The sequence below is a fragment of the Eumetopias jubatus genome, unplaced genomic scaffold, assembly GCF_037043125.1.
Source record: "Eumetopias jubatus isolate StellerSeaLion01/CBP00866 unplaced genomic scaffold, mEumJub1_p1.0 scaffold_8, whole genome shotgun sequence".
In the NCBI taxonomy this organism is placed as follows: domain Eukaryota; kingdom Metazoa; phylum Chordata; class Mammalia; order Carnivora; family Otariidae; genus Eumetopias; species Eumetopias jubatus.
The window spans coordinates 128800535-128827501 of record NW_028274814.1 but is presented as its reverse complement, the minus strand read 5'-3'; the positions used below and the strand labels follow the sequence as shown (position 1 = coordinate 128827501).

The window sequence follows — 26967 nt, the reverse complement described above, 5'->3', positions numbered from 1 at the left end:
ATGTACAGTATTTCTAGACAACTCATACATCTTGAACACCCATGAAAACTCATTTCTAATGATACTAATTAAAAGACAACCTCCAGGGGCACCTGGCTGGCTCAATTGGTAGAGCTTGCAGCTCTTGATCTCAGGGTTGTGAGTTCAAGCCCCATGTTGGCTGTGGAGCCTACTTTATAAAAACAAAAACAAAAACAAAAAAACAATCTCCAGTGTTGATCAGATCAGCATTTGGAATGTGAGCTTCTGACTAGAGTCTTTCAGATGGTAGCCAGCCACCCCTGGAGGGTATATTCCCAATGAGGATCCTACAGATTTTTTTTTTTTTTTAAGATTTTATTTATTTGACAGAGAAAGACACAGTGAGAGAGGGAACACAAGCAGGGGGAGAGGGTGAGGGGGAAGCAGGCTTCCCACTGAGCAGGGAGCCTGATGCCAGGCTCGATCCCAGGACCCTGGGACCATGACCTGAGCCGAAGGCAGACGCAGCCACCCAGGCTCCCCAAGGATCCTACAGATCTTAAATCACTGCACCTCGCATGTAAAGTAAAACTAACTCATGTATTCTTCACTGTTCGCGCTGAGGTATTTTGAATCACGTGCAATATAACAAGAAGACATGGTGATTCAACTTTTAAGTTATAAAAGCCACACATATTTTTTGTATAAAATCTGGGAAAAATACATATTCATATATATTTAAAGTATCCATATCCTATACCCAGAGATAACCTATAACCTTTATATCTTTTTTATATGTATAGTTTTATAGGTATTTGTACATGTGTATACAATGTGTTATGTTGGACTGAAGGATACTTGTAATCACATTTTACTCTCAGCTGTGAATGCTGCTTTTGTGGCTTTAATAGATCACAGTAATTTTTCTGACTCATGCAATGTTTTGCATGAATGTGAATTTCATTGGTTAAGACAGATGGGAGAAGACAGATGGAGTAGTAGATGTTTAGTGGGAGAAATTGACCAGCTTGGCCAAGAAGAATTGGGTGTTGAGTTCGAGACAGGGGCATTTTAAAGGTGACTCTTTGCCCCAGGAGTGTGTCTCCCTCTGACCAGGCAAAAGCAGGTTCCAGACTGGTTTTCCAGTTAATCCATCAACATTTGCACATGGGGGAGGTAATTTCCAGCCCACCTTCGGTTTCTTCCTTCCTTTCTTCTTGTGTTGATTCCTGTATTGACTTCCTAGAGTAACTTCTGATATAAATTGAGATTTTTCTTTAAAATGTGTTTTTAGTGTACAGAGGTGTCATTTAAAAGTCAAATCCATGAAGGAATATTTTTTACCTGCTGGGTTTAATTTCAGATGCCAGTGTTATCATAAAATGCAAACCACCCTAGACTCTGTTTTAAAACTTTGGACAAATTGTGCCAGTTGAAATTAACTTTTGCAGATGGAGCGAGGAAAAGAGGAAAAGAAGTGTCTTAAAGAGTTTTTTAAAAATGCTTTTAAATATTAACACCACTTGAGTTCAGCTCCATATATATTCTTGCTTTCCCCTGAAGTCCAAATTCACCAAGAGCTTTCCAGTTTTTGTTCTATTAAACTTTTCTTTTTTTTTTTTTTTGAGTGAGAGCAAACAGTGGTGTTATATTGAACTCTGGGAAGAAAAATCCTAAGATTCAGTTTGAAGGATTTAGGATAGATCAGAGGGAAAAGGACCCCTGACAAAGGTTGTTAGAATCAGTTCCTTAGGGAGAGGAGAGCCTGACGTGTTGTTGGCATAGGTATAACCTTTGGCCAGTTGGTCTTTTTAGGCCTCAGTTTCTCATCCCTTAAAGGGGGATGAAAACTGGTTCCTACCTCATAGGTTATTACTGCTAGCTGTCTTTGCTACTATTATTATAAGTGAACTGAAAAGAAACAAACAAAAAACAGCCCGCAAAGGGCCATTTTAATGTGGTCGTATCTCCTAAAGGAGATTCGAGTAGGGTGTTCAGGTTGAGATCACCCATTTGGTGGTGTCAGCCATACTTGTTGGGGTCTGTTTTCTGGAAAAGCCTGAGTACTGCTCCTCGTTCAGCTCTCGAGGTGGGGCTCGCTCTGTCACATGTTCCTTTGCTCCGCACTTATTCAAGGGCTCTCTCATTGAAGACTCTCAGACAGAGAGGGCATTGCTTGAGATGAACAAAATGAAGCTTACCCAGCGACGGGGGGCTGCCAATGTCACAGCTAGTCACACGTGGAACTGGATTTGAATCCAGATCTAACTGCATAGCCTCCTGTCCCCTGTTCTTCCTGCGAGATTTGGCCAGTGGCAGGGCGATCCTCAATTCTTGGTGACACACAGAGTTTGTGTGGAGGGTCTGTTGCCCATGCTTCAGAATGAAACACTTCCCACGGGGGATTTTCCTCCAATCAACATTCCTTGGTTAAAGCGATTTTGCTTGTTTGGTTTTCCTTGCTAGCCCACACCCTCCAGCCCTGGGATCATTCATCTGTTTCAAAGGAGGGCCATTTAGAAAATCATGTCAGAGTTGGGTGCAGAAGCAAACCTGGCGTTGACAATTGAGATTGGCTCCATTAGGTGTTTATTGCCAGCAACTTGCTGAACACAGACTCCTGAAACTTGGAAGGGCCGCCTTTGGTTAGAATCTGATCCCATTTATTTGTTCAGCCGACAGTTACCAGCCAGCCTACAGGTGACAGATGGTATGCCCCGTCTTAGTGAATGCAAGGTGAGTGGACAGGTTGTCTGTCTCTTGGAAACCCCAAGATTGGTGGGGAGGGCAGACGGTTCAACCAGGCCATAGTCCCGTGGGGTTTAAGGGTTATGGCAGAGGGAAGGACATATTATGGGAATACCCAAGGGGACACCCAAACCAGCAATTTCCTTTGGGGATGACAAGCCTTGTGTAGCTGCCTGCAGGGGTAGGTTCTGCTCTGTTTGGGAGGCTCCTCGCTCCACCTGCAGTCAGTGTGACCTCGATGTGAGGAGATAGGTGGAGATGAGATTGCAGGGCTGTTGGTTTTTAAATTCCTTTATAAGGCACATGACCTGCCGGTCAGATCCCCAGGTGAAGGATCCTGGGCCTCTACTCCGTGTGCACTGACCTTCTCCCTCTGCTTTGAACACGTCTCAGCAAGTCTTCCTGGCCTCAGGACTGACTCTCTGCAGGCTGGTGACAGGTTATCTGTGTTCCTCTCCATCTTCTGCACGTTTTAATCGTTTCCATGTTTTTCTGGACATCTTCCATATTAAAGATGGAAGCTATTAAGACAGTCCCTGGTGAGTGTAGGTTATCAGCTGTGATCGGGATGTGGTTCCCTGCAGATGACATTGGCCAACCCAGCCTCCTCTCCTCCGAGTGCGCCAGCAGGCAGCCCCCGGCGCCTTCCAGGCTCTCCCTGGCTCGAACTCAGGACCTGTTCTGCCATTTTGACCGCCCAGGGATCGGTCAGCAACTTCCTTGGTCTTTGCAGAGAGGTCCATGCATGCACTTCTCAGTCGTCACAGTTTTGGAGTGCCCGTGGATGTTTTAAGTTGGTCTCTCTTGTTAGACTGTGTTCTTTGAAACTAACCCGCATTCCTGGCATTTCTGAAAACAGGGCACCTAGTTAGTGCTTGGTACATACAAGGTGCTAACTAAATACATTTTTAGTAAGTGTGTTCAGGCTTCAAACTAATCTGTATTATAAAATACTTGCGCACGCACGTGTGTGTGTGTGTGTGTGTGTGTGTGTGCGCGCGCGCGCGTGCGTGCGCCTGTGTGAGAAAGAGAGGGAAGGAAGGAGGGAGCAGTGTCATAGTTTTCCTCATCCTTTATTTACTTTTTAAAGAGCTGTCTTGGTTTTGATAGATGTAAGACTGCAGCATTGTGTCTTGGGCTAGAAGGTCAGCAGGAAGTCGTCATGGAGCCAGATACTTTCAGGATCTCCGGGATACCCCCCCTCTGCAATCTGCATCCTTTTTACAGCGCTGGGAACTCAGCCCTTCCTCTTTGCTCTTCCTTTCAGAAAGTATTATGAGGGAGGCCGAGGACCCCGTGCTCCGGGCAGAGAAGCGGTGCTGGGATTAGGGGTTGCCACTTCTGAGAGGATGCTGGGAATCTGCAGAGGGAGACGGAAATTCCTGGCTGCCTCGCTGACCGTTCTCTGCATCCCAGCCATCACCTGGCTTTACCTGTTCGCCGGGAGCTTGGAAGGTAAGCAGGTGGCTTCCGCACAGGGAGAGGGAGGAGGGACGCACAAGGACACTGGCTGTCCCGGAGTCCTCGGAAGCCCCTCGGGTCATCTGATCCCAACTTGTCACTCTGTGGAACGGGAGGATGTTGGGGCGCGTGCGTGCGGACACAGGCCAAGACGTGCCAGGTTTACACAGGTAGTGGGAGGGAGTCCATAGTGAGGAGGACAAAATGCAAACAAAAGCAAAATGAGGTGCACCTGCATACAGTCGGGGGGGTCGTACATGTCAGATCCCAGCCTTGCACGTCGATCCCCGTGTCGGTAAGGGGAGAAAGTTTTGGGCCCCGGAGGGATTCCTTCACTGTTCGTGGAGCCACATGTTTCTTTCATTCTTCAGTTGTTCATTTACTCACACGTTGAACATTTTGTTGTTACCGTTGCTACCGCTCTTGTCAAGCGCCTCTGCCGAGCCCGGTGCTGGGAAGGCGGTGGTAGCAGACCTGGACGTGCACCGTGCCATGGAGGCGGCACGCGTGCGATGGCCAGGCGAGCCCCAGGCACCGTGGGAGACGGTGGTTGGAGCTGTCAGGCCAGGCCCGGTGTGAAAGATGATCAGTCACACTGACTGGCCCAAGAGAGGGATGCAACAGAAGAGCTGCCCTCCCCAAACAAATAAAATCAAACACCAGTCCCTGTCACTTTGCAGAAATCGGTAGAGAAGATGAGACTCGCCCTTCTTCCAGCCAGCAGTTTCAAAGGCAGTGCAGTTGTTTCACGGATCAGAGATGGTTTTCTGAGCTTCAGGGAGGGAAGAAGGAATGGCCGCATCAAGGAGGACACTCTCTTTTTATTTGCCCCCCCAATTGAAGTCAAAAACATCTCAAGTGAAAACCTGTCTCAAGGAAGTCACTCCTGTGTTTTAATTTTCTTCGAAGATTTTATTGATTCATTTTGAGAGAGAGAGAGAGGGGAGGGGCAAAAGGGGAAGAAGAGGGACAAGCAGGCTCCATGCTGAGTGTGGACCCCGACGTGGGGCTCGACTCCACAACCCGGAGACCGTGACCTGAGCCGAAATCAAGAGTCGACACTCAACCCCTGTCCCCCTTTTTTTTCAAAGATTTTCATTTTTAGGGAGAGAGAATGTCACTATGGTGTTTTTAAACATTTCCTTGATGCATAATTTTATTGACAGCTCAGGGCTGCCTTTTAATTAGGAGGTCCACCGCACTTTCTGAGGTTTGCTCAGCGGCATGTGATCGAGGTAGCACCGTATGTCCGCATAGCAGGAAAGGGCCCAGGACCACACCCCGTCACTCCCTTGTCCCATAGGTCCCTGGAGTAGAGGAGCTTCCATCTGAGCAGCTAAATGGGGTAAATTATGACATGGCAGTGGACGAGTACATTTTGGCAAAGAGATCAGAGGGAGGAAGGTGAGTTGCTATTGATCCTAGAAGAGACTGAAGGAAGCATTGTGCCGGGATCGATGGAAGAGCCTTGTAAAAAAGGTTGAGAGCACCCGGTGCCAGTCCAGGGCTAGTACAGGAAAACATTGACTTTGCCAGTATAACTGGATGGGTAATGATAATAATAGTGTAAGAATAATAACAACAACAATGAGGATGATTGTGTTTTAGGCATTTCTGCGGGCCAGGTGTGGTTGTAAGGACTTTGCACGCATTGACTCTTTCTCAGTGGTAATCCCACGTAGTAGGTACAGATGAGGACGGTGGGGCAGAGGTCCTGCGGTGATCTGTCCAAGCCCCAGAGCCAGTCAGGATGGACCTGGGTTATTGGACTCAAGATTTGGAGTGTCTGTCTACAATACCATGTTGTAGATTAGGACTTCAGTGAGGTAGCAGGCTTTGGCGAGAGCTTTGACACGGTGTCACATGACCTTTCTGGATGGCTGTGAGCAGAATTTTGATCTGCACTCATTGATGGAAACCCAACCCCAAATGATTTTGGCAACAAGGGAATTTGGGAGCCAACAAAACCAGTAAGTTCAAAGGTGGGACAGGCATCAGGAAAGGCTGGATCCAGGGGCTCAAATGATAATTTTGTAGCTCAGTCTCCCTCCTTCCCTTTGCTCTACTTTTCTCTGCCATGGTTTCTTTCAGGGCAGTTTTATCTACACAGAGGAAGCTTTAGCTTACAACTTACCCTCACCAGTGCCTATAGAAAGAGTTCTTTCTCCCCCTAATTCTGCAGTATTGCTTTGGATTGAATTGGCCCTGCTCACATGTAGTCCAGAGACTAATCGCTGTGGTTGGGGGAGGCTGTGAGGCCAGCCCTGTGCCCTGTGCCTATTTTTGGTCATGGGGTACAGAGGAGTTCCCTAAAACATGTGGAGTCAGAATGGGGGAGGGGTGGCCCCCAAAGGTAAGTGGTGGAGTTTCTAAAAAAAGGAGACTGGGAGTTGATCTGCAGTATGGAGAATTCATAATCATCTGTGCTTAGTGATAGGTTGATACCAGCTGGAAGTCTGCTTTCCACCATCACACTATCTGGGCCAGCCCTGGTGGATGGAGTGACCTTGATCCTTGACTTTGAATGATTTCATTAGACTGGCAGATAGACGACGGGAAATGGGGAGGGTCGAGGAAATAATACTCTGAGGTGACCTGCACCGACTGGGTGTAGGTGCCTTATTTATCAACATTGATGCTTATCATAAATCCTCCCCTTGGGATCAAATCACAAATGGCATTAAACAGGGGCTAGATGATGTGAGTACATTAACAGGTATTCTCACTGGAATGACAGAGGTGATGTGTGTCTTTTATAGGGTATCTGTTAGTCCATAGCTGGACCACAGCATTTATTTCTGGATGCCACACTTTAAGAACAGGCGAGACAAGTCAGCATATTTAGGAGAATCATGGTGAATGACAGTGCCAATTCAAACCTTGTTACCTACGAAATAGTGGAAGGAATTGGCCCATTTACCTTGGAGAAGCAGAAGCTGCAAATGTACATGATCAGCTTCAGCAAGCAGTCAGGGGGCTGTCACCTGAAAGAGAGATGGCCCCCAAATCTATGGAGGGACGTGGCAGGGAGCCAGCTGTCAAGCTCATCATAGTAAAGGATCACTCTGTCCAGGGCTGGAATGAGCTGCCCTGAGAGGTAATGAAAAACCTAACATGAGAGGTGTGTAAACAGAAGTGCAGTGTGGCGGTGGGGGGGGTGGAGCTCAGCGTCAGGGGTGAGGGCACAGGATGACCTGCCTGACCTATCCTGAGCCAGAGATTGGAGACTCTAGAAAAGGCAGAGTCTTTACTGGGAGACAAAGGGTACCTCTTTGCAGCCCCTGCCAGTTGCCAGTGGACATCTGTGCATTTCCAAAAGAGCCCATGGAGACATGCTTTTCTCTGTAGTTAAACATAACAACTTTGCAATCCATTTATCGACACCCGTGAGTTTTCTGTTTCAAGGCAGGGGGAGCCATAAATAAGGGACAGAGCTGCTGCCTGTTTTCATGAAAATGCTATTTATACTTTATGTGAGTTTGTTTATTTTTCAACCCTGTTTAATTTCATTGGCTCTCCCAGAGATACAGATGCCCTCAGCACAAAGTTTTGGAGTTAGATTACACACAGCGGCAAGATACATTGAGAGCGCACTAGATTGTGGCCGGGGGGTGGTCTCAGGCTCCCAGATCAGCTGAGCCAGAGTAGCTGGGTGATTGGGGGTATGATCACCGCTCTTTCTAGGCCTTTGTGTCCTGTTGCATGAAATGACATAAAACTGAAGGTCACCTATGGGGGCTCTTGGGGCCCTAACATTCTAGAACTTTTCTGTTCTTGGCATCTGATGTGAATGAGTTGGAAATGACCAGGATCTTCCCCAGTTAATGGGAAATATGTCCAGAAGAGGGAATGGGCTTCCTGTGATTTGCTCCTGAGTGTGGATCCAGGATCGATGCATAAATGTTATGGGGAAGCAGACATGGTCTTCATATAAGAAGGAACTCTTGCTGTAAGAATTAGATTCGCCAGGTGTCAGAGTCCACCCTCTGGGGAAGTGATGAGATCCCCATGCTCAGAGCTGTTTTTCAGAGGTCAAGTGACTGTTGGTTATGGATACTACTCAAGGGGGGTGTTGTTGCTGGTACTTCGACCCCCGAATTCTTAAGCCCTACTTCCTTCATTCCTTCTCCAATCCACCTTTCTTCCTCTAGCATCTCAGTGACCCTTCCCAGCTTCCCGTCCTTCATGCTCAAAGCGGTGAGTCTTCGCATCAACCCTTGGGTCCCTGCTGAGCACGCCGGCCCCTCACCCTTAACGAGGTCAGCTTCCTGTGCCACACGTGTCCAAACTCCTTGTACTGTCTTTTCTTCACACCCGCTTTGCTTTTCTTGTTTTTTTCCTAATCACCTGTCTTCACAAGTGAGTACGAGCATCTGGAAGGAAGGAAGAGGTTGTCTTCTGTTCAGCCTTCTATCTCTAGAGGAACCAGGAGAACCGTTTGTTGAATGAGTGAATGAGCGAAGAATGCCCTCTTCTGGCTTGGAGGGCTGACAACTCTCCCCATTGCCTCCTGGATTCTCTCCAGACTCCTGATCATGGCTCAGGGTCTTTCATGGGCATTTGCCCTTAGCTTATAATTTCTGTCTTCACTCAGGTGAGCACCTCATTGAACACCCGGAGAAAACTTGTTTTTTCCTGCTTCTTAATGTTTGCTCTTTGCTCCTTCTGCCCAGTATGCAATTCTCTTTTTTTCCACTACCCTTCCTCCTAGCTGGCGTCTTCAGTGCTCACGTTCAGTGTCATTTCCCCCTAATGTCTGATCCCGTGTGGAAGCTTCTGTGACAGAAGGGGTAGTTTGCTTGTTCTGTGTCTTTCTAGCCACTGGCTTTTGAGTTTGGTGAGAAGGGGGACTGTTTTACTCATCTTTACGTTTTCAGAGTCTGGGCATCAGTCTTAGTGGGTCCTTAGTATGAATGTTGACTGGGAGGGAGTCTGGATATTGAGGGATGCAGGAGCAACTCCTGGGGCTCTGAGCATCTGTGATTTTGAGACCCCAGAATATGGCACCAGGAGCCTCACCTTCCTTCTGGATGTGACATTAATTGTGGGACCCGAGGAAGTTCTGCTTCAGGACACCTCCATTTGAATTTAGATCGTGCTGATTACTTTCTTCCAGAGTCCCCTTTTCTCACGGGTATGTGAGTTTTGTTTGCCGGATGTGGTTCTTTCTCTTCTGGCCATTGAGGAGATGGTGTTAGCTGTCACTGAGTTACCAGCATGTGGAAGAAGCGTGCTTTTCCGCCATCCAGAAGTTGGTTTACACATGCTGCCCTCCTAGAATCTATAACCAGCTCCGTGCAGAAGCTCATTCCAGAAGCTTTCTGTGGTCAGGGAAGCAGGCCAGCGAGGGTGTGGGTGTTATTTGAAAGCAAATGGTCTTCTGAGGATGCACAGTCCTGAACATTTAAAACCCGTGTCGTGAACAGGCACAGGATATTAATTTCTGGACTGATTTCAGCCCACACCCACGTTTTCGTTCACTGTTCAGGCCATCCTTGTCACCACAAATTCCTCCTGTAATGAATGGTTTGAGAGTCGTCTTGATAAATTTCAACAGAAAGAAATGGGGTCCTGACATCGGACCGTTTTGAAGATCTGCAGTGAGAACCAGGGAGTTACAAGTTAAACGCTTTCTTTGCTTTATCGCTGTGGGGGATCATGGGGCCCATGAACCGTGGAACAGGGGAGGTGGTTGGGGGGTGGTTCTTTTATCCAAGTAGAGCTTGTCCAGATGTGACCGATTCCCCAGCCTCACGCCCGCTTCCCTCGGCCCAGAGACTGTGCCAGAGGCCGGTGAGTTCAGAGAGTGCAGGGTGCTAGTGAATAATTTGCTCAAGGTTTCAGTATCCCCTGGGGCCAGGCTCTGTGGCAGCTGTGAAGGCAGCCAAGCCATCCTGCCTTCCTGCCAGTGGCCCAAACAGATCTCTTAATGAGGATATTACGGGGTCCAAGAACACAGAGTGCTGAATGCAAAATGAAACGGAAAGTGTATTATACAAGTTGTGTTTAATATGTCAGAAATGAAGAGCTTTCCTGGCCGATGCTTCCTAGCTGTTAGTGAGTTCCAGCAGAAGCCTGCAAAGCAGGGCGGAAGCGAGGCAGCGGCGAGTGGAGACCAAGCCACAGGTGCAGGGGGCTGCACGCATGTCTGCTTCTTACCTCGGGCCCGAAGGCGTCTCCTTTAGCTCTTAGACTCTGAGGATAGTTGAACCCTGTCACAGTAGTTTTCAGCTGTGAGGTGGTTGCTAAGGTGACCTTTACTTTTGCACCAGCTCTTGATCGTGTAGCATGATCGGTGGTCCTGCTGGGGTGGAGCAAACGGCCCTGACGACTTGGCGTCTGTTGTCTGTGCCTCCTGGAGGAGATCGTGGCTAGAACCTTGCAGCGGGTTCAGGGAACCTGGTGTCTGCTAATCAGCCACCTTGCATCCCTTTCCTGTGGTGGCGGTTACAAAGTCCCACGTTTAGTGCTGAAAGGAACACGGATTTCTTGTCTTATGGTTCTGGAGGTCAGAAATCTACAGTCAAGTCTCATTAGGCTAAAGCCAGATGTTGGCAGGGCTGGTTCCTTCTGGAGGCCCCAGCGGGGGTCCGTCTCCTGGCCTTTCTCAAGGGCAGAAGTGGAGCTCCTTCACATTCCTCTTGCTGACTCTGAGCTCCGCTCCTGGAAATGGTCACATCTCCTTCTGTGACTGTCCTGTGTTCTTAAAAGGACCCTTGGGAGTCCATTGGGCCCACCTGGATAGTCCAGAATCATCATTCCATCTTACAAGCTTTAGTTAATTACACCTGCAAAGTTCCTTCTGCCACAGAAGTTAACAAATTCATGGGTTGTAGGAATTGGGACAGGGACATACCTGGGGATCATTTGGATGTCCATGATCATTATTTGGATGTCCGTATTGCCCGGGCCTATTCTCCGCACCCCGTCCATTGTGTTATTCTTTAGAGACAAAGGGGTGTTGTACCATCTCTTCTCTTACATGGGTATCTTACCCTGCTCTAGGCGTTTTGGGTCATGTAATTTTAACACATGTAAACATCCAGAAGGACTTACTGCTCATGAAAATGGCATTGAATTCAGATGTGTGTGTTCAAACAATTTTAAACCATGATATTTTGTCTGTAATAGGTGTTTAATCCATAATGATAGGTTAAGATTTTCTGAAAAGGACAGGAACTTCTGCTCTTTGGAGGTGCTAGTCTTAAAGGGACTTTATTTTTTATTCCAAATGGCAATTTAACCAAAGAAGGGCATTTCATTCAGAGAAGACCTGTTGATGGTCTATTAATTTTAGGTAAAATATTTTTAAAACTCCTTTTGAATATGATTTGGTGTTATCAACTAAACCTGAACATACCCCATGACCCGTCAGTTCTGTCCCTAGCCATATACCAGAGAGAGAATATATGTACGTTTGCACAAAAAAACAGGTACAAGAATGTTCACATCAGCATTATTTTTAATAGTGCCAAAGAGGGAAATACTGAAATGTACATCCACAGTACAATAAACACATAACTAGTGGCATATTTGTATAGTGAAGTACTACAGAGCAGTGAAAATGAATATTCTCAGAGATAGTATTGAGCAAAAACAGACGCAAAAGAGTGTACGTGCTGGTGGATTCCAATTCTATAAATACAAAACCAGACAAACGTTAATCTGGGGATAGAAACCAGGTCCATAGCCAAAGGAAGACTTTGGGACACTGGTGACTTAACTTTTTACCCTGTGATTCTACAGGTGGGTTCACTTTGTGAACATTCATCAAATTTTTCATCTGTAATTCACTTTTCTGCATGTGTTATTTTACTTAAAAACAACTGTGCAACTCCTGATAGGTGACTGAATTTGAAGAGAGTTTTGTGGGGTTTGCATTCTTTTCAGATAAGAAGAATTTTATTAACCTTTGGGATTTACGAATCTGTGTCATTGTTTAACTTGAAATTCAAACACTTTATACGCACAGAACTTTTCTTTGGGGATATATATTTAACACTTCTCTTTAACCACGGTTCCTTTTTCCCCCTCCTGATCCACCTTACCATTTGGATGCCCCCAGTGAGGGTCTGATCACAGCACTGATGCAACACCTGAAACTTGCTCATAAAACCCTAATTCTGAAAGTGTGTGTTCATCACATTGAGACAAGATCAGTGTTCCTTCCAGAACTCTGGCAATGACAAATTCCAATTAATGTGAACGTGATACTGTTTCTTAATATGGATACCAAGCCACACTGGATGAGAGTTTCCATCCGCATTCGTCAACCGACCTGCATCGTCCTAAAACCCTTGTGCCTAGAAAAACGATTTTTATTGTAAGAGACATGAAAACATGAAAGGGCCGTGTACTATTTAAACTGGAGCCACAATGGAAGGGATAGCAATCGCTAGCTCTTGGTTAGACAGATTGGCTGCATCTGGCCCACAGTTGTGTTGTGCTTGGCCGGTGCATTGCTTTTACCATTTTCAGCTTGATTATTGACCATTAACACTTGGGAGATTGCACATAAAGATCGTGATCTCTGGCTTTCCTTAACAACATGGAAGGATCTAGCAACCCGGACCCTCCTTTGATGCTAGTGATTGTTGGCTGGAGCAGAGTCATAGCGGTCCCTTTGTGCAGTGCATGAACGCTCTAGTGTGTCACCGTGACCTCCTTCCTGGTGGATCCCCGTGTCGCTCTGTATGATGCTTTACGCAGAGCCAGGCTGAGAAGAAAGCGCTCCTGGTAGTTCCTTATGTCACTCGTTGACCGTGGCTGGCTCAGTTAGACTGCATTTGGACTTCCTGGCTTACCCTGTGCCATGTGCCGGGCTGGGGATGTGACCTGCATTCTCTCCTGTCTCTCTCCAAACAGCTTCACGCTTCTTCCATTTGACAGACAAGGAAGCCGAGGCTCAGAGGGTTGTGCTCCTTGGCCGGAGTCAGCCCGCTGGTACCTTGGGGAGCCGGCATTCGAACCCGGGCCCTGCCCTGAAGAGTCATTGAGGCCTGGCTCTCAATGACTTGCAGATACCGAAACAACTGGCAGAGGAGATTTTAAAGTCTGCGCGCTCAGGTTCCAAACTGGGACAAGACGAGAAGCAGGCTGTATTCTGTGGCTGGCAGGATTGTTAGAGGCCAATGTGAGCAGAGAATACGGGTAGTCTGTTAGTGCAGTTTGCATTTTGCCTCCGCCATAGACTCCTACAATTAAGAGCAGGAGTGAGTTTTAGGATTCCTCTCGGCAGCCTGACAGCCGAAGCAGATAAAACCTTTGGAAACCACTTAAGGAGTTCATCCAGGGCGAGGGCTGATGCGGGAGGGGGTGAAAGTGTCCCTGAGGGACAAGCGGCACTATTTAAATGGGATTGATGGTAGACTTGGTACTTTGCACTACTGCAGGTTGGTTCCTCCCCCCAAGGAAAGGGGAGCATGATTGTAGCTGTGGCATTTGTTGTGAGGGCTGAACAGAGTCCCTGTTACAGAGACGGTTGTTGAGGACGTGTCTGTTCTCTTCCCTTTCTCCTATTTTCCTGGAGTGTTGCAAGGCCATCCTGGGACAGATGCAAAAGATCACCCACCTGGTCTAAGCAAGGCCCACGGAGGCCACTGCAGCCTAGAGAGGTGGCCACACTACGCTCGCAGCCTCGGCTGGCGGGTGCAGTTGGAACCGCCACTCGGACCGTCTGTATCACCATGTGACCCACTGCTTTCTACCTCTTCGTATCCCTTTAAAGACCAGAGGTGAAGGTCACATCTGTTCCTTTTTATCCATCTGCATTTCTGTCCATCCACAGCACTCCCCGTAGGTGTTGGAAAGCAGGGGGAGAGGGTGGGGAAACTGAGACCTGTACCTGTGGTCGTAAATGCACCTGCAGCTACTTGTGGACCCGGGGACCGTGTTTGGGGAAAGGAAGCCCTTTCACATGGATGGCCTGTAGTGAGAACATTTGAGGAGGAACAGAGAGGAAAGGACCATCCTCTGACGCCACACTGAATCCCCTCTATAACAAGATTTGTCTTACGGGGCTGTAGCTGAGTCTGCACACCCCCTCTCATCCCAAACCTCCCTTTAAACACTGTGTCCTCAGCTGAGGAACTTAACCTCTCCAAGCCCAAACTGCCGCCTCTAAAATTGGGGCGCTGCTCCCTGTTTCACAGGGTTTTTGTGCAGGTGAAAAGGAGTCCGTCGTGCCAATGCAGAGTCGATTCACAGAGTCCCTTTGTGTTCAACCGTGTTTCTACATGCTGACTGTGCTCTCTGAAGCAAAAAAAAAAAAAAAAAAAATCACTTATGGACTCACGGGAGTTGAATGTTTAAGATTGTGCTGTTAGGGAGCCTTGCATCATCAGGATCCTTCTTCTCTTTCCAAGGGTGGGCCCCTTCGGTAATGGGTGTTTGTCATTTTTGCTCCAGCAGAGGGCACTCCATATCCCGTCTCCCGCCTCCCCATGAGTTCTTCTGCTGGAGCAGGTGCAGGGTGTTGAAGCCTCTCCAGGGCACCAGGAGGTAGCCATGACGATCAGGTAGCATGGTGCTGCTGACCAGCTTTCTCACATACGTGTAACTAATCTTCCCACAACTCCATTAGGGAAGGCGGTACTCCCAGAGATGAGGCACCTGAGCCTCCCCAGAGCCGTTGGTGGATCGTCCAAGAACATTCATTCACTCAGCACGCACAGCCAGGCACTGTTCTGGGGGCACTGGGGATGGGGCTTTCCGTCCCATGATCCTGTCTCCTTGTCTCCCGGAGCTCCCTTTCTGGTGGAGGGGGAGAAATGATTCACGGATAGCTTCTTGCTCTGCTGAGTGGGGGTAAATGCTACAAAGAAAGATAAAACATGGCGAGACAATGGTGAGGGCGGCAGTGGAGGGGGGAAGGTGCTGTTTTAATAGGGCGGTTGGGCAGTCCTCTCTGTTGAGGGACGTCTCAGCAGAGGTGAGTGGAGAGGGGAGGAACATTTCAGGCAGAAGGGACAGCGGGAAGTGGAGGGGTGCTTGGCACCTTTGTGGAAGGGCACGGAGAAATCAGGTGGGCTGGAGAGGGAGTGTGGCGGGCCAAGTCCGGAGAGGCCGGCGGGGCCACCACACCAGCCTTGGGGAGTCGGTCTTGGAGCTCTGTACTCTGATTCCTCCATCGTCCTCATCTCCTCGGGAAGCTTATTTCTTGGGCCCTCCCTTTGGCTGCTAACCTCAGAGGAACCTGAGCGAGTATTTGCTCCTCCTGCCTGGAAGGATCTCTGGTTCCAGTGTTGCCAGATGATCAGAACCACCTGGGGCATCTGTTGAACTTGGAGACTCCCGGCCCGCCCTGGGGCCCTCAGGCAGAATACCGTTCCAGGGCTCCGGCTCAGATAGGCTAAATGGGGTGCTACAGTGGAGGTGCCCCTGCTTTCAACAAGTGCATCAGGTGAGCCTGATCTTCTGCCAAGTTCGACATGATTCTAGATCTTTCTCTTTTCCATGTACGTTCCCTTCTCCCCCTGGGAAGATCTCCTGTCCCCCCTCGGCTCAAGGACTCCAGGACTTGGATTTGATAATGACCAGGTTAGTGATGATGGCGTGGATTGAGCGCCTACTGTTTGTCTTTCTGCAGCATCCTGGCCTCTGCTTTATCCCTGACACTTAAATCTTCGTCCTCACACCCGGTTCCGGAGGGAGCTCCTACCTTCGGCGGTTTGTGCCGCTGTTCGGCTTCTAGTGTTGGGTTACACCTCCCTTACGTAACTTCCCTCTTCTGTGGAGTTGCTGTGTAGACTAGAAGAATGGTGTGCGTTGCTCAGAAGAGTGCCTGACACGTGACGAGTGCTGGGTAAATTGTTTTTGTTACTAGTATGCACCCAAATTTCTACACCCTCCGACCTTCCATCATCGTCTCCGAATCCTTGGTGTTTGGCACGGTACCTGGAGTACAGCAGTTGCTCAACAAGTGTTGACGTGCCTGAAATAGAAATACCAGCTCTTTACTTACTGAGGATTTAGGTTCTTGTAATAACTCGTCTGTTCCTCAGAACAAATAAGGTAAGTCCTGACCTTCCCATTTTGCAGATGAGGAAACAGACCCCCAGGAAATTTCAGTCATTTGCTCAAGCTTCCAGAGCTAGCGTATGGTAAGAGCTAAGGCTTAGCCCGGGGAGCTAAGATCCTTTCCATTCACCTCTTAAACTGACATGATTGTAGATCTTTCCTTTTTCTAAGTTCCCTTCTTCCTACTTCGTTCTCTGCAGAGATTGGGAAAAGCTGATCATTCCCACTTGTATGAATAACCCTTCACATGTATTTGGAAAGTGTACTAGACCAAAACTTCAAAGGTGGTGGAGTGTCCAGTTGTGTTAACTTTTCTTACTTTTCAAGCCCTGGGGTTTCTTTGCCTGTCCCTTGGGCTTCTCTGCCGGTTGCTTCTGCCTTGTTGATGGTTGGAGCCATACTTCAGGGACAGATGCCATACTTCAGGGACAGATAAGGGTCAGCCTGTTCTGAGCAGCAGACTAACTAGCCCGTGCTTTCCCCCACGCGGAAACCGTGCCTGTGATTTATGCTTCCCAGCATGCAGTGCCTGGCTCACTCCAGGGAGATGGGGCAGGGGGGAAGCGCATGTTGGGCTGTTCAGATCCGTCCAGAAATGAATGTAGGCACTCCTCTGTGCCGCACGTGGGAGCCGGTGCTGAGGTGGCAAGTGAGTGAGACTGGTCCGGGCAGAACAGCATCTCACCCACGGTTTAATTTCATGTTTTGGATAAACACTCCGAGGTGAGTGGCATGAAGGGGCGGGTAAGTAAGGATCTCAGAGAGTATTTATGAAATCTTTGTTTCCCCCTCACCACCTCTCTCTTAATAGAGAGCCCTGCCTGGGTGGCTCTCTGAGCAGAAAGGAGTGTGCTTTTCCCCTTTGGTCCAAAGTCTCTGCACTGCTTTCCAGATGCTTCCATGACAGGTAGTAATCAGAATGAGACTGTTGAGTTGCATATCATCTCAGTTGCTTTGCTCGTTCAGTTCCCAGGTGAAATCTCTGGGCTCCTTCCGGTGTTGAGGCCATTCCTTCTGTCTGCCCTTAATGTGGGATGATGGAAGCTTGTGCTGGTGAGCATTGGCTCTGTGTGCTGTTCCCAGCACTTGGGTTACTTTTTGCAACACCCCTCTCAGGTCGCTCCTATCCTCATGGTCCTTGTACAGATCAAGCGCAGGGTGTTAGGAAACTTGGTCTAGGTCGCAGAGCCAGGGAGCGCAGCCCCGGCTTGTCTGGCTCGGAGCTTGTGCTTTTAACTGCATACATACACACTGTGCCCTGCTTCCTTCCCTTCCATTATGGTCAGCAGCATGTGTGTGGTTCTTCCTCTGTGCAGAGCACCGGCCACGGGGGAACAGGGGAATATGATTTTCTGGGGCATGGCTTTGGTGTAGAAATTCAGAAGCCCAAAGGTACTGCCAATGCAGTGAGAACACTGCACAAAGCTCAGTGGGCTGTGCATGGGCCACAGGCCAGAAAAGGGCTTTACCAGGAAGTGATCCTGGAGCTAGGTGTTGAAAGGGCAGTAAGTGTGTTCTGGGGATTTGTGAGAGCATTTTTTTTGTCCTTTGGGAAGACACGGAAGTGAAACCACAGGGCAAGAGGGATTTGGAAGTTGGCTCCTCTGCCCCATACATTGTCATGGCCTGTCAGAGGAGCATGCACCTGAACGTGAGGACAGCAGGCGAGTCAGAATGGAAGGGACATCAGGCTTTGCAGACAGAAAGCTCTAGGCTTGAACTCTGCCTGCCATGCAGCAGCTGTGTAACACAGGCACACCTCTCACCTCGTCCACACCTCTGTTTCTCTTGCATAAATGGAAACAGCACTGCCTTCATCCAGAGCTCCTCAGCTGAGTGTAAAGATTTATGTAGGCACCTGATGCATACTGGGATCTCTGTGAATTGCAACTACTCGTTTTATTTTTTTTTTGATGAGATCATTTATCAGTAAACTTCAGATCTGTAATTGCAAATCAAATATAGTATTAAAAAATCTCTTTGGCACATAGTTGTTGCCCAGTAAATAGAAGGCAAAGGCTTCATGTGCATGCAGTTGGGCTGGACTCGTTGCCGGCAGGGCCTAATGGGAGAAAGCACAAAATGAGAATGGAGGGCAGTCAAGTGGACTGCCGAGGGTCACCTGGCTAGTACGCAGTGGTGCTCACTTTCTCAGCTCTGAAAGTCTGGCTGGGCTAGCATTCTGTCTCTTAGAGAAAATTAAGATCCAGGGAAGCCGAATGTCTGGTCCAGTCATTCAAGTCCTTGGCATCAAGAATGGACTATCACTAAATAGCCATGTGGCAGGTCAAGGACTACTCTGTTTCCTAATCTGTAGGACGGAAGTGATAACACATCTGCCCCGCCCATCTCAAAGAGTTGTTCTGGAGATCTGACATATTAGTCCACGAAGAAGAAAACTAAGAAGTATATAAAGGTTAGCTGGCTCGACAAAGGACAGGTGGAATTTCATTACCAATTCCTGATTTCCTGGGGTCCCCCTCCTGAGTCCATTCCCATTTTCTTGGGTTAAGGAAAATGTCTGGCAACTATTTTTGGTCCACACAAGGATCTTAGGATAGTAGTCAGAAAGATGAAATTCCTCCTCCCTCTGAGTACGGCTGAGGTCTGCAGGGTGAGAAGGTGGAGGCATTTCATCCCAGAGCAGAATTTGGATGGTGGCTGTGAGGTGAGGTCGAGGGGGCTGGCTGGAGCTTTCTCCAGGTCCTGGTGATGGGAAGAGGGGCGGAGTCCGGCAGCCTCAGTGGCTGGTTTGGGACATCTTGATAGCAGAATGAGGATCTGAGAGTGAACACCTTCAACCTGGTCACACCTGGGTGTTGGGACCCTGGAACCGGTGACACCCAGCAGTGAGGTGAGCCAGGATGCCAGCGTCAACAGTCTTTGCCAGGAAAAAGAACGTTCTATGGAAAGATCGGGATGGCTTTGTTCATTTCCAGTGTGAAGTAGACACTGAACTTTCATATTCATCATGAAGCAAAGTGTGGTTGGAATAAGGCAGAGTTGTCAGCAGGGGCTTTAGTAGGTGGTGCTGTCCAGGTGAGCTAGGGTGGCAGGTGCATGGTGCTTGTATCCTTAAGCCTTGGTTCTAAGTCGGATTCTGCTGCTCACCAGCTGCATCGCCTGGGAGCAGTCCCCCGTGCTGTTTCTGACCCTCTGCTCCTCCTCAAGCTTTAGGGCACGGTTGTGACAGATGAGCTAGTACAGGACAGGAGCCTTGCACACATGGTGCCAGGCATTCAGGGGTCACTTGGCAACCCTTAGCCCCCTCTAAAGGAAATGGGATCAGAAAGAAGACAAGTAGGGACGCCTGGGTGGCTCAGTCGTTAAGTGTCTACCTTTGGCTCGGGTCATGGTCCCAGGGTCCTGGGATAGAGCCCCGCATCGGGCTCCCTGCTCAGTGGGAGGCCTGCTTCTCCCTCTCCCACTCCCCCTGCTTGTGTTCCTTGCCGTCGTTATCTCTCTCTCTCTGTCAAATAAATAAATAAAATCTTAAAAAAAGACAAGTAGCGTTTATCGAATACTTAGGTGTGCTCGGCACTGTTCTCTGGGGCGGACACAGGTGCCCCCCTTCTGTCCTACGAAGTTGATTTCTTAATTATGCCCACGTACAGGTGAGGAAATTGAGGTACAGTGAGGTTAAGTTACTTGCCCAAGGTCACGCTGCTCGGCAGTAAGGGAGGTAGCCCCAGGGACCATGCTTTTAGTTACGATGCCGTGGAGGGGAACCCTGTTATCCCTGTCTGACAGATGGGAGAACCAAGGCAGCAGGAGGTCAAATACCCTACAGAAACAGCGGGTCTGTGGCGGCAGTTGGCATGTTTCTCACGTGTGGATGGTTAAAAGCTGAAGCTGGTTCTGCTGGGACTCTCAGCAGAAGGAGGAATTTTTCCATCCCAAACAGAGCCTCCTGTGGAGGGGGTGGCGTGGAACCAGGCTCCGGTCCTCTTCCTTCATGCCTCCTGGCCCTGGGCTTTGGAAAGCTTGGCTCTTTCCAAGGGTTATCTCAGGACCCGACCGTAGGGCTCCTTCTCCCTTCCAGCTGCAGTTCCAGGCGCTCCGGTGGTGCTGCCCAGCATCCCCACTCCTCTGCAGCCCCTCCCGCGGTCTCCACCCCTGCCCCTGCCTGTGGCTTTGTGAGAAACCAGTCACGGGTGTGTGGGGGGTGAGTGGGGGTGTTTCAGCTGGAATCGTGCTGCTCTGAGGACTCCGCCCCCCCTTTTGCCCCCCCCCCCCCGCAGGGTTGGGTGCCTCACTGGCTCCATGTTTCTATTCTTGGTTCCAGCACGCTTGTGCATTTAGGAAAGTCTCCTTTCCCCCAGACGTGCTTGCAGCTAGCCCCAGGTGCCTGACATTGGATCTCCCAGTGGCTGGTTTTTCTGTGGGTATTTGCATTCCCATCAGCCTGCGAGAGCCTTGAAGAGTCAAACTAGCTTTGGGGCCTCTTTAAATTCCCTACTATGTGTCGCATGTGTAAGGGCCATGATCTCTAGTTGAGATGCTGATCCTATATTGGCCACTTTTCAAATTTGTCTTTTTTAACCTACCTGAGGGAAGCGTATATCACTTTTTTTTTTTTAATTTAAAAGCTGGGGCAAAGCAGTTTTTATTCTATGTGTGTGCCTCATGCTCTAGTGTGCTGATTATATACACAGAAAACGTCTATGTTCCGCAGACACCTTTTGATGATGCTTTGACTTCCTGTGTGAATTCCAAGCCAGTCCCCTTCATTGGAAGTTTTGTTTTGTTTTTTAAGATGTTTTTTATTTATTTGAGAGAGAGAGAGAGTGAGTGAGAGAGGAGAGAGCACAAGCCAGGGGAGGGGCAGACGGAGAAGGAGGAGCAGACTCCACACTGACCAGGGAGCCCGATGCGGGGCTCAATCCCAGGACCCTGGGATCATGACCTGAGCTGAAGGCAGACGCTTAACCAACCGAGCAGCCCAGGCGGCCCCATTGGAAGGTTTTTGTTAGTGAAATGGTTCCAGTTCCTTCTGTAAGACGTGGGTGTAAACATTGTTCTGCACAAGACCTGCCCTTCCGGATTGTCCTGCACCAGTTTCACGGTTCTCAAACCCTGAAGCCCAGATGTCAAGTGGTGTGGCATTTGGGAAGTCGGGAATCCTGAGCTTACTTGAGATGAAAAATCACCCAGGGTTTGTGAGGTTTAGCGGGGAGTGGGGAAGAGGATGCTCTCTGTAACTGCCTTTTTTAATAACCGCCCCCCCCCCCAACTCTCTTGAGAAAATCCTAGTATTTTTGAGCAGGGAAGACCTGCATCTCTCCTGCTCCTTTGTACATTTCTTCGCAGATGTGGAGGTCTCCTCTGGATGGCCAACTGATTTTAGAGCCTTCGTTTCCTCCTCCGCTGTTTTCCTGTTAGATGATGGAGCAGGTGTTCATTAAGTACCAGGTTTATTAAGTACCGGTTTGATCCTGGACCAGGGTCTGAGAAAGACACAAATCAGGTTAAGGCACGGGCCCTGCCCTTAAGAAAACTTGTTCTCTTGTTAGTCTCAGGTGATAATGACCTTTCTGAAGGTGGTTATGCCCCCGAGGCCAAGGGGTCTTTGGAGGAAAGCAGATGTGGTGATGGGACCATTGTTGTAGTGGGGAGGGAGATTATAAGCGGTGGAGAGACTATGTAGTTGGGGAGGGAGATTATAGGATCAGAATTGAAAATTTAAGTCTTCGAGAGCGGCAATCTCGTTTGGAGGCCTTGACCTCCCCCACACCCCCCAGTTACAATCTGAAGTATCTACTGTGTGAGAGGTATGTGCACCTGTCTTTGAGAGTCCAGAAGGAGGGACACCTGACTCTCTGGGGACATCAAGGAAAGCTTCTCGAGGACTCTGCCTCTTGGGCTGAGTCTTGCAGCATGACAAGGAGCAAGCCAAGGAGGAGCGGAGTTGGAAGGCCACACCCGAGCTGTCCTTGGTCATGAGATTGTGACGTGACGGGTGGTCTCTGCCGAGATCATCCAGCGATGCCACATGTGGTCTTTGAGAGCAGCGTGTTTAATGAAGTGGTCCAGGGTCTTAGTAGAACAAACACAAATTACACCCCAAACTGTGGTATCACGCATGGCCTCAGCTAGCAGGTTTCTGTATTAACTTCTGAGCCTTGCGGAAATACTCTGTCCTCAGGCATTCAGGGTGTCCCTTTCTGTTTCTGTATGGTATTTGTGAGGTGCTGTCATCCCACCTCCTACCTCCCTCCATGCCCCCATCTTTGGCCCTCAGTGATTCTGTATGAATAGCAGCGATTAAGCTGCCTCATCTCATCAGGGAGGAGATATTAATCTTCATCAGGCCCAGGGAGGAGCTGGGTTTTTTTTTTTTTTTCCCTGTTCCTCCCTTCCCGCCCCCCGCTCCCCTGTGGAGCTCAGGGGCTGTTCCAGTGTCTGCTCTGGAATCTTCTTCTGCAGATGTGTTTCAGGGGGTCACTTCTCTGCTTCCCTCTCTTAGCCTCCCTGCATCCAAGCATTGCATGCTGTGATTGAAGACCACGGTCAGGGGATGGAGGCAAGGGAAAATTGCTCCCTCCAGTGGGGGCTCCCAGCTTCCCTGTCCTCACTGCTGCTGGGGAAATTAGAACAGGGCAGAACCACACCTGGAAGCTGTAGGCTTCTTGGTTTATGAAATCCCATTCAACCCCGGGAAGAGTACGCCAGCACCCGGGTGCCTTTTTCATGCTCTGTTTCTGTGATCTGTAATGAGCTGAGGAACCTGGATGCCGGGGGCAGGGGCAGGGTCAGAGAGCTTGAGGACCAGAGTTAGGATGGAAAGGAGCTGCCTCCCAAAGCTCTTCTCCATCCTGTGCTGTTCCTGCTTCTGTGAACCTGTTGCCAAAAATAGCTCTTCATGCACCCAACTTCTATCATGTGCCAAGTGCTGTGTTGGCACAGTAAGTCCCTCACAAACAAACTCACAAACAAACTCACAAACAAAATGTGTATTGTTAGTCCACTTTCCAGATGAGGAAAGAGGACTGGGAGGTTGAGTGCCTTTGCCGAGGTTGCGTGGCAGATGGGGAGGAACCAAATTCCATCGCACGTTTCTTGGCTCCTCCTTTTGGGCTCTCCCCCCTGGGGATGACAGTACAATTTATGGTCCAAACGGGAAGGCTTTAAGGAATGAAAGAGGATGCCAGAATAGTTCAGCTGGGCCAACAGGCATAAATGGCGACTGGTCCAGGGTAACCGAGAAGCATGGTCTCTTGCCTGTAGTACAGCTAGAGGCACAGGGATGCTTCCATGCTGTTTTTGGAAGCAGACATGGCAGGACAGACCTCATTCTCTCTGCCTCCCTTCCCTCCCACCTCTCCTCCCACCAGGACAGAGCCCTGCTGGCTTGCCACATGGCTGGTGCAGGAGGGCCTGATGAGTCTGCTTCCACCGTGAATAATCTCGAATAACCGCTGTCTCCTCTGCTCAGCACGCAGCCTTCGTCCCCAGGCCACCTTGCAGGATCGATTTAACTCCCTCCACTCAGTGGGATTGGCCTTTTTTCAGGCTCTGAGCACACCCAGTTTGAAGGAACAGTTCTTCCCCCCTCCACCACCCCGAATGGGCCCTCTTTGCATTCCACGAGCAGTCTTCTTCCTCAGAGGGATCCCCACAACATTAAGTTAGCAGAAAATGACATTAGCGCTAAGAGCCAAACTCGATTACTCGAAATACAAGTATTCATTATGGTGAGGAATAAAGCAACCTCCTCTCTACTCTGCGCTCTTAGATCAATCATATCCTCACACTGAATTGTATTAATACCAGTTTCCTTTTAGTTGGCAGGTTTGTGTTTGTTTTTGTTTTGCAGATTGCCTGAAAGGCACAGAGTGTGTAATAACATGACATGCCCGCCCAGGCAAGTTTGTACGTGACTTTTCCCCCATGTAATTTGCCGGCTTTCCAGGCTGTGGTCTAGGAGTGTGGATCCTGCTGGCAGCCGCACCCTCTCCCTCTGCCTGGCCCCGTCTCCCTGGAATCTACCCATCACTCTGTTCCTCTCTCTTGACAGATCCTTTGAGGTCTTTACTTTTGCCCCATGCTCTGCTTTTTCCCTGAGAAGTTCCGTGGTCCACGCTCAGCCCCCTGATTCCCTTGTGTTTGAAGCTGTTCCCAACTCCTCTCTTTGTCCCTGCAGCCCTTCTGGGTCCCTCTGTTAGAGTGTTCTGTGCAGAATCAGCGCTTAATACGTGCTATACGTGGGGTAGGAATATTGTTAGCTCGTGAAGTTGCTATGGGGTGAAATAATACACTTAGAACACAAGAAGAACAGAGGTGGGCGCTCTCTAATGAAGAAAGACGAGCACTTAGGTTTGTTGTTAAACTTTGGGCAGGTGACATAGTGTTGATATTCAGTGTGTGTGTGTCCACCACTGATGTGACAGCTACTCTAGGGTGGGACCGTGTCGTCTTACTCTATTTTGCATCCCCAAATACAGGTACAAGGTAAGTGTTCCATGAATTCAGTTGAGTGGATAAGATAAAAGCCCACCTGGGGAAGGGAGGTTCTGAGAAAGATCCTTTACTCCCCTGATACCCGAGGGCCAGTTTGAGGACCCAGGGTACAGGACCTGACATTAATTGTCAGGGTTCTGGGTCAAACCAGGACGCAGATGACACACAGGAATGAGGAAGTCTGTGCAAAGACTGGTGGGTCGTTCCAGGTCGCTGCAGAGCTGAATCTGAGTTTTTCCTATGGGGTGCCAGAGCCTTCTGTGAAGAGGGGAAGAGGATCCTTTTGTACCTGCCCGGTGCATCTGGAGACGTTTGGCCTCTGTAGTGCTCATGGGGAGCCATGAGCACATTGAGGCAGATAACCTGAATCTTGAGTCCAGCCATGCCTGAAACTCCTCGTATGGCTGTGGGCAAGTTACGTCTCCTTTCTAGAATCTGTAAGCAAGGGGCTGGGTGTTGGGAGAGTTAAACTTTATGAGGTTTGCTGTTCTCTCAAAAGGATGAAAACAAAAACTCAATGCATTGTCGAGCTCAAATAAACTTATAAGAGCTAAAGCTGTAAGACTCTTAGAAGCGAACACAGGGGTAAATCTTTGTGACTTTGGATTGGACTGGTTTCTTAGATATGACACCAGAAGCAAAAGCCAAAAGCCAAAAGAAAAAGATTGGACTTCGTCAGGATTTAACTCTTCTGCATAGCAAAGGATACCATTTAAGACCTTGAGGACAGCCTACAACATAGGAGAAAATATTTGCAATCCAATAAGGGACCTGTATCCTTAATAAAGAACTCTTCTATACATCTGAAACTAATGCTATACTATAAGTTGGCTAATTGAATTTAAATTAAAAAAAAATGAATGAAATTTTTAAAAAAGAACTCTTCTCGATCAGTGAAAAGACAACCCAATTAAAAAGTGGGCAAAGGACTTGAACAGACATTTCTCCAAAGAAGCTACACAAGTAGCCAATAAGTCCATGAAAAGATGCTCAGTGTCATTAGTCACTGGGGACTGTAAGTCAGAACCACAACAGGATACCAGTTCACACCCACTAGGGTGGCTTGTTATCAAAGAGATAGAAAAGAACAAGTGTTGGAGAGGATGTGAAGAAATGGGAGCCCTTCTACAGTGTTGGGAGGAATGCAAAATGGCGCAGCCACTTTATAGAAGTTTGGCAGTTCCTCAAAAAGTCAAACGCAGAATTAGCATATAGCTCAGCAACACTACTCCTACGTGTATGCCCAAAAGAATCAAAAACAGATACTCAAAAACTTGTACACAATTATTCATAGCAGTTTATTCATAATGAAGTGGAAACTACCCAAATGTCTGTGAACTGATGAATGGATAAACAAAACGTGGTATAGCCACACAGTGGAGTATTATTCAGACATAAAAAGGAATGAAGTCTTGATACATGTACAACGTGGATGAACCTTGAACGCCGTATGGGAGAGAAGCCGGACATGAAAGGCTATATATGATTTTGTTCATAGGAAATGTCAGGATAGGCCAGTCCATAGAGGCAACAAGTAGGTTGGTGGTTTCTAAGGGTTGGGGGGACAGTGACTGGGAATGGGTACAAGGTTTATTTTGGGGGTTATGAAGTTCTAGAATCAGACAGTGGTGATGGTTGCACAACTCTGAATATACTAAAAACTGCTAAATTGTATACTTTAAAAGGGCAATTTTTTTATGGTATGTGGATCATATCTCAATAAAAGTATTATTAAAAGATGAAAGTGGAGGGGTGCCTGGGTGGCTCAGTCGGTTAAGTGTTTGCCTTCAGCTCAGGTCATGATCTCTGGGGTCCTGGGATCCAGCCCCACTTCCAATTTCCTGCTCAGCAGGGAGTCTGTTTCTCCCTCTACCCCCCCACCCCCGCCTACTCCCTCTTGTGCACTCTCTCTCAAAGATCATTTTTTTTTTTCTTTTGAAGATGAAAGTGGAGCTGTTTGCAGTAAAGCAGGACAGGGAGGCTTGGGTCCCCTCTGTTCTTTCTCTTGACCCCACTCCAAGGGTGTTCTTGAGATGCCTGCATAGTTCCAGGGAACACGGTTTGGAGGACCTATATGGTCCTTCTGGGTTGGATATCCTCGATCTCGGAAACTGAGATGAGGGATCACATGGCAGTAAGAGAAAGTGTGGACGTGTTCCTTTTTCCATCTGTCCCTGACTCCCTGGCTGTGAGGGGCTGGGACCACCAGCCTCCCAGTCTAAACAGAGTGGGAAACGGACGTTGTGATGACTTGCCACTTAATTTACAGATGAGTGCTATGCCAGAGTTGAGGTAAGCGTTGTTAGGAAAGAGGGACAT

General features: G+C 48.6%; 1 protein-coding gene across 1 annotated transcript in view; it reads left to right on the top strand.

Moving 5' to 3' along the window:
• Window positions 1–26967, top strand: part of LOC148163811 (xylosyl- and glucuronyltransferase LARGE1-like) — a 304191-nt gene that overhangs the window by 132105 nt on the left and 145119 nt on the right. The window contains exon 2 of the mRNA XM_088025737.1: window positions 3977–4164. Within this exon, the coding sequence (XP_087881863.1) occupies window positions 4059–4164 (106 nt within the window). The 5' untranslated portion in view covers window positions 3977–4058. The remainder of the gene's footprint in view (window positions 1–3976; window positions 4165–26967) is intronic.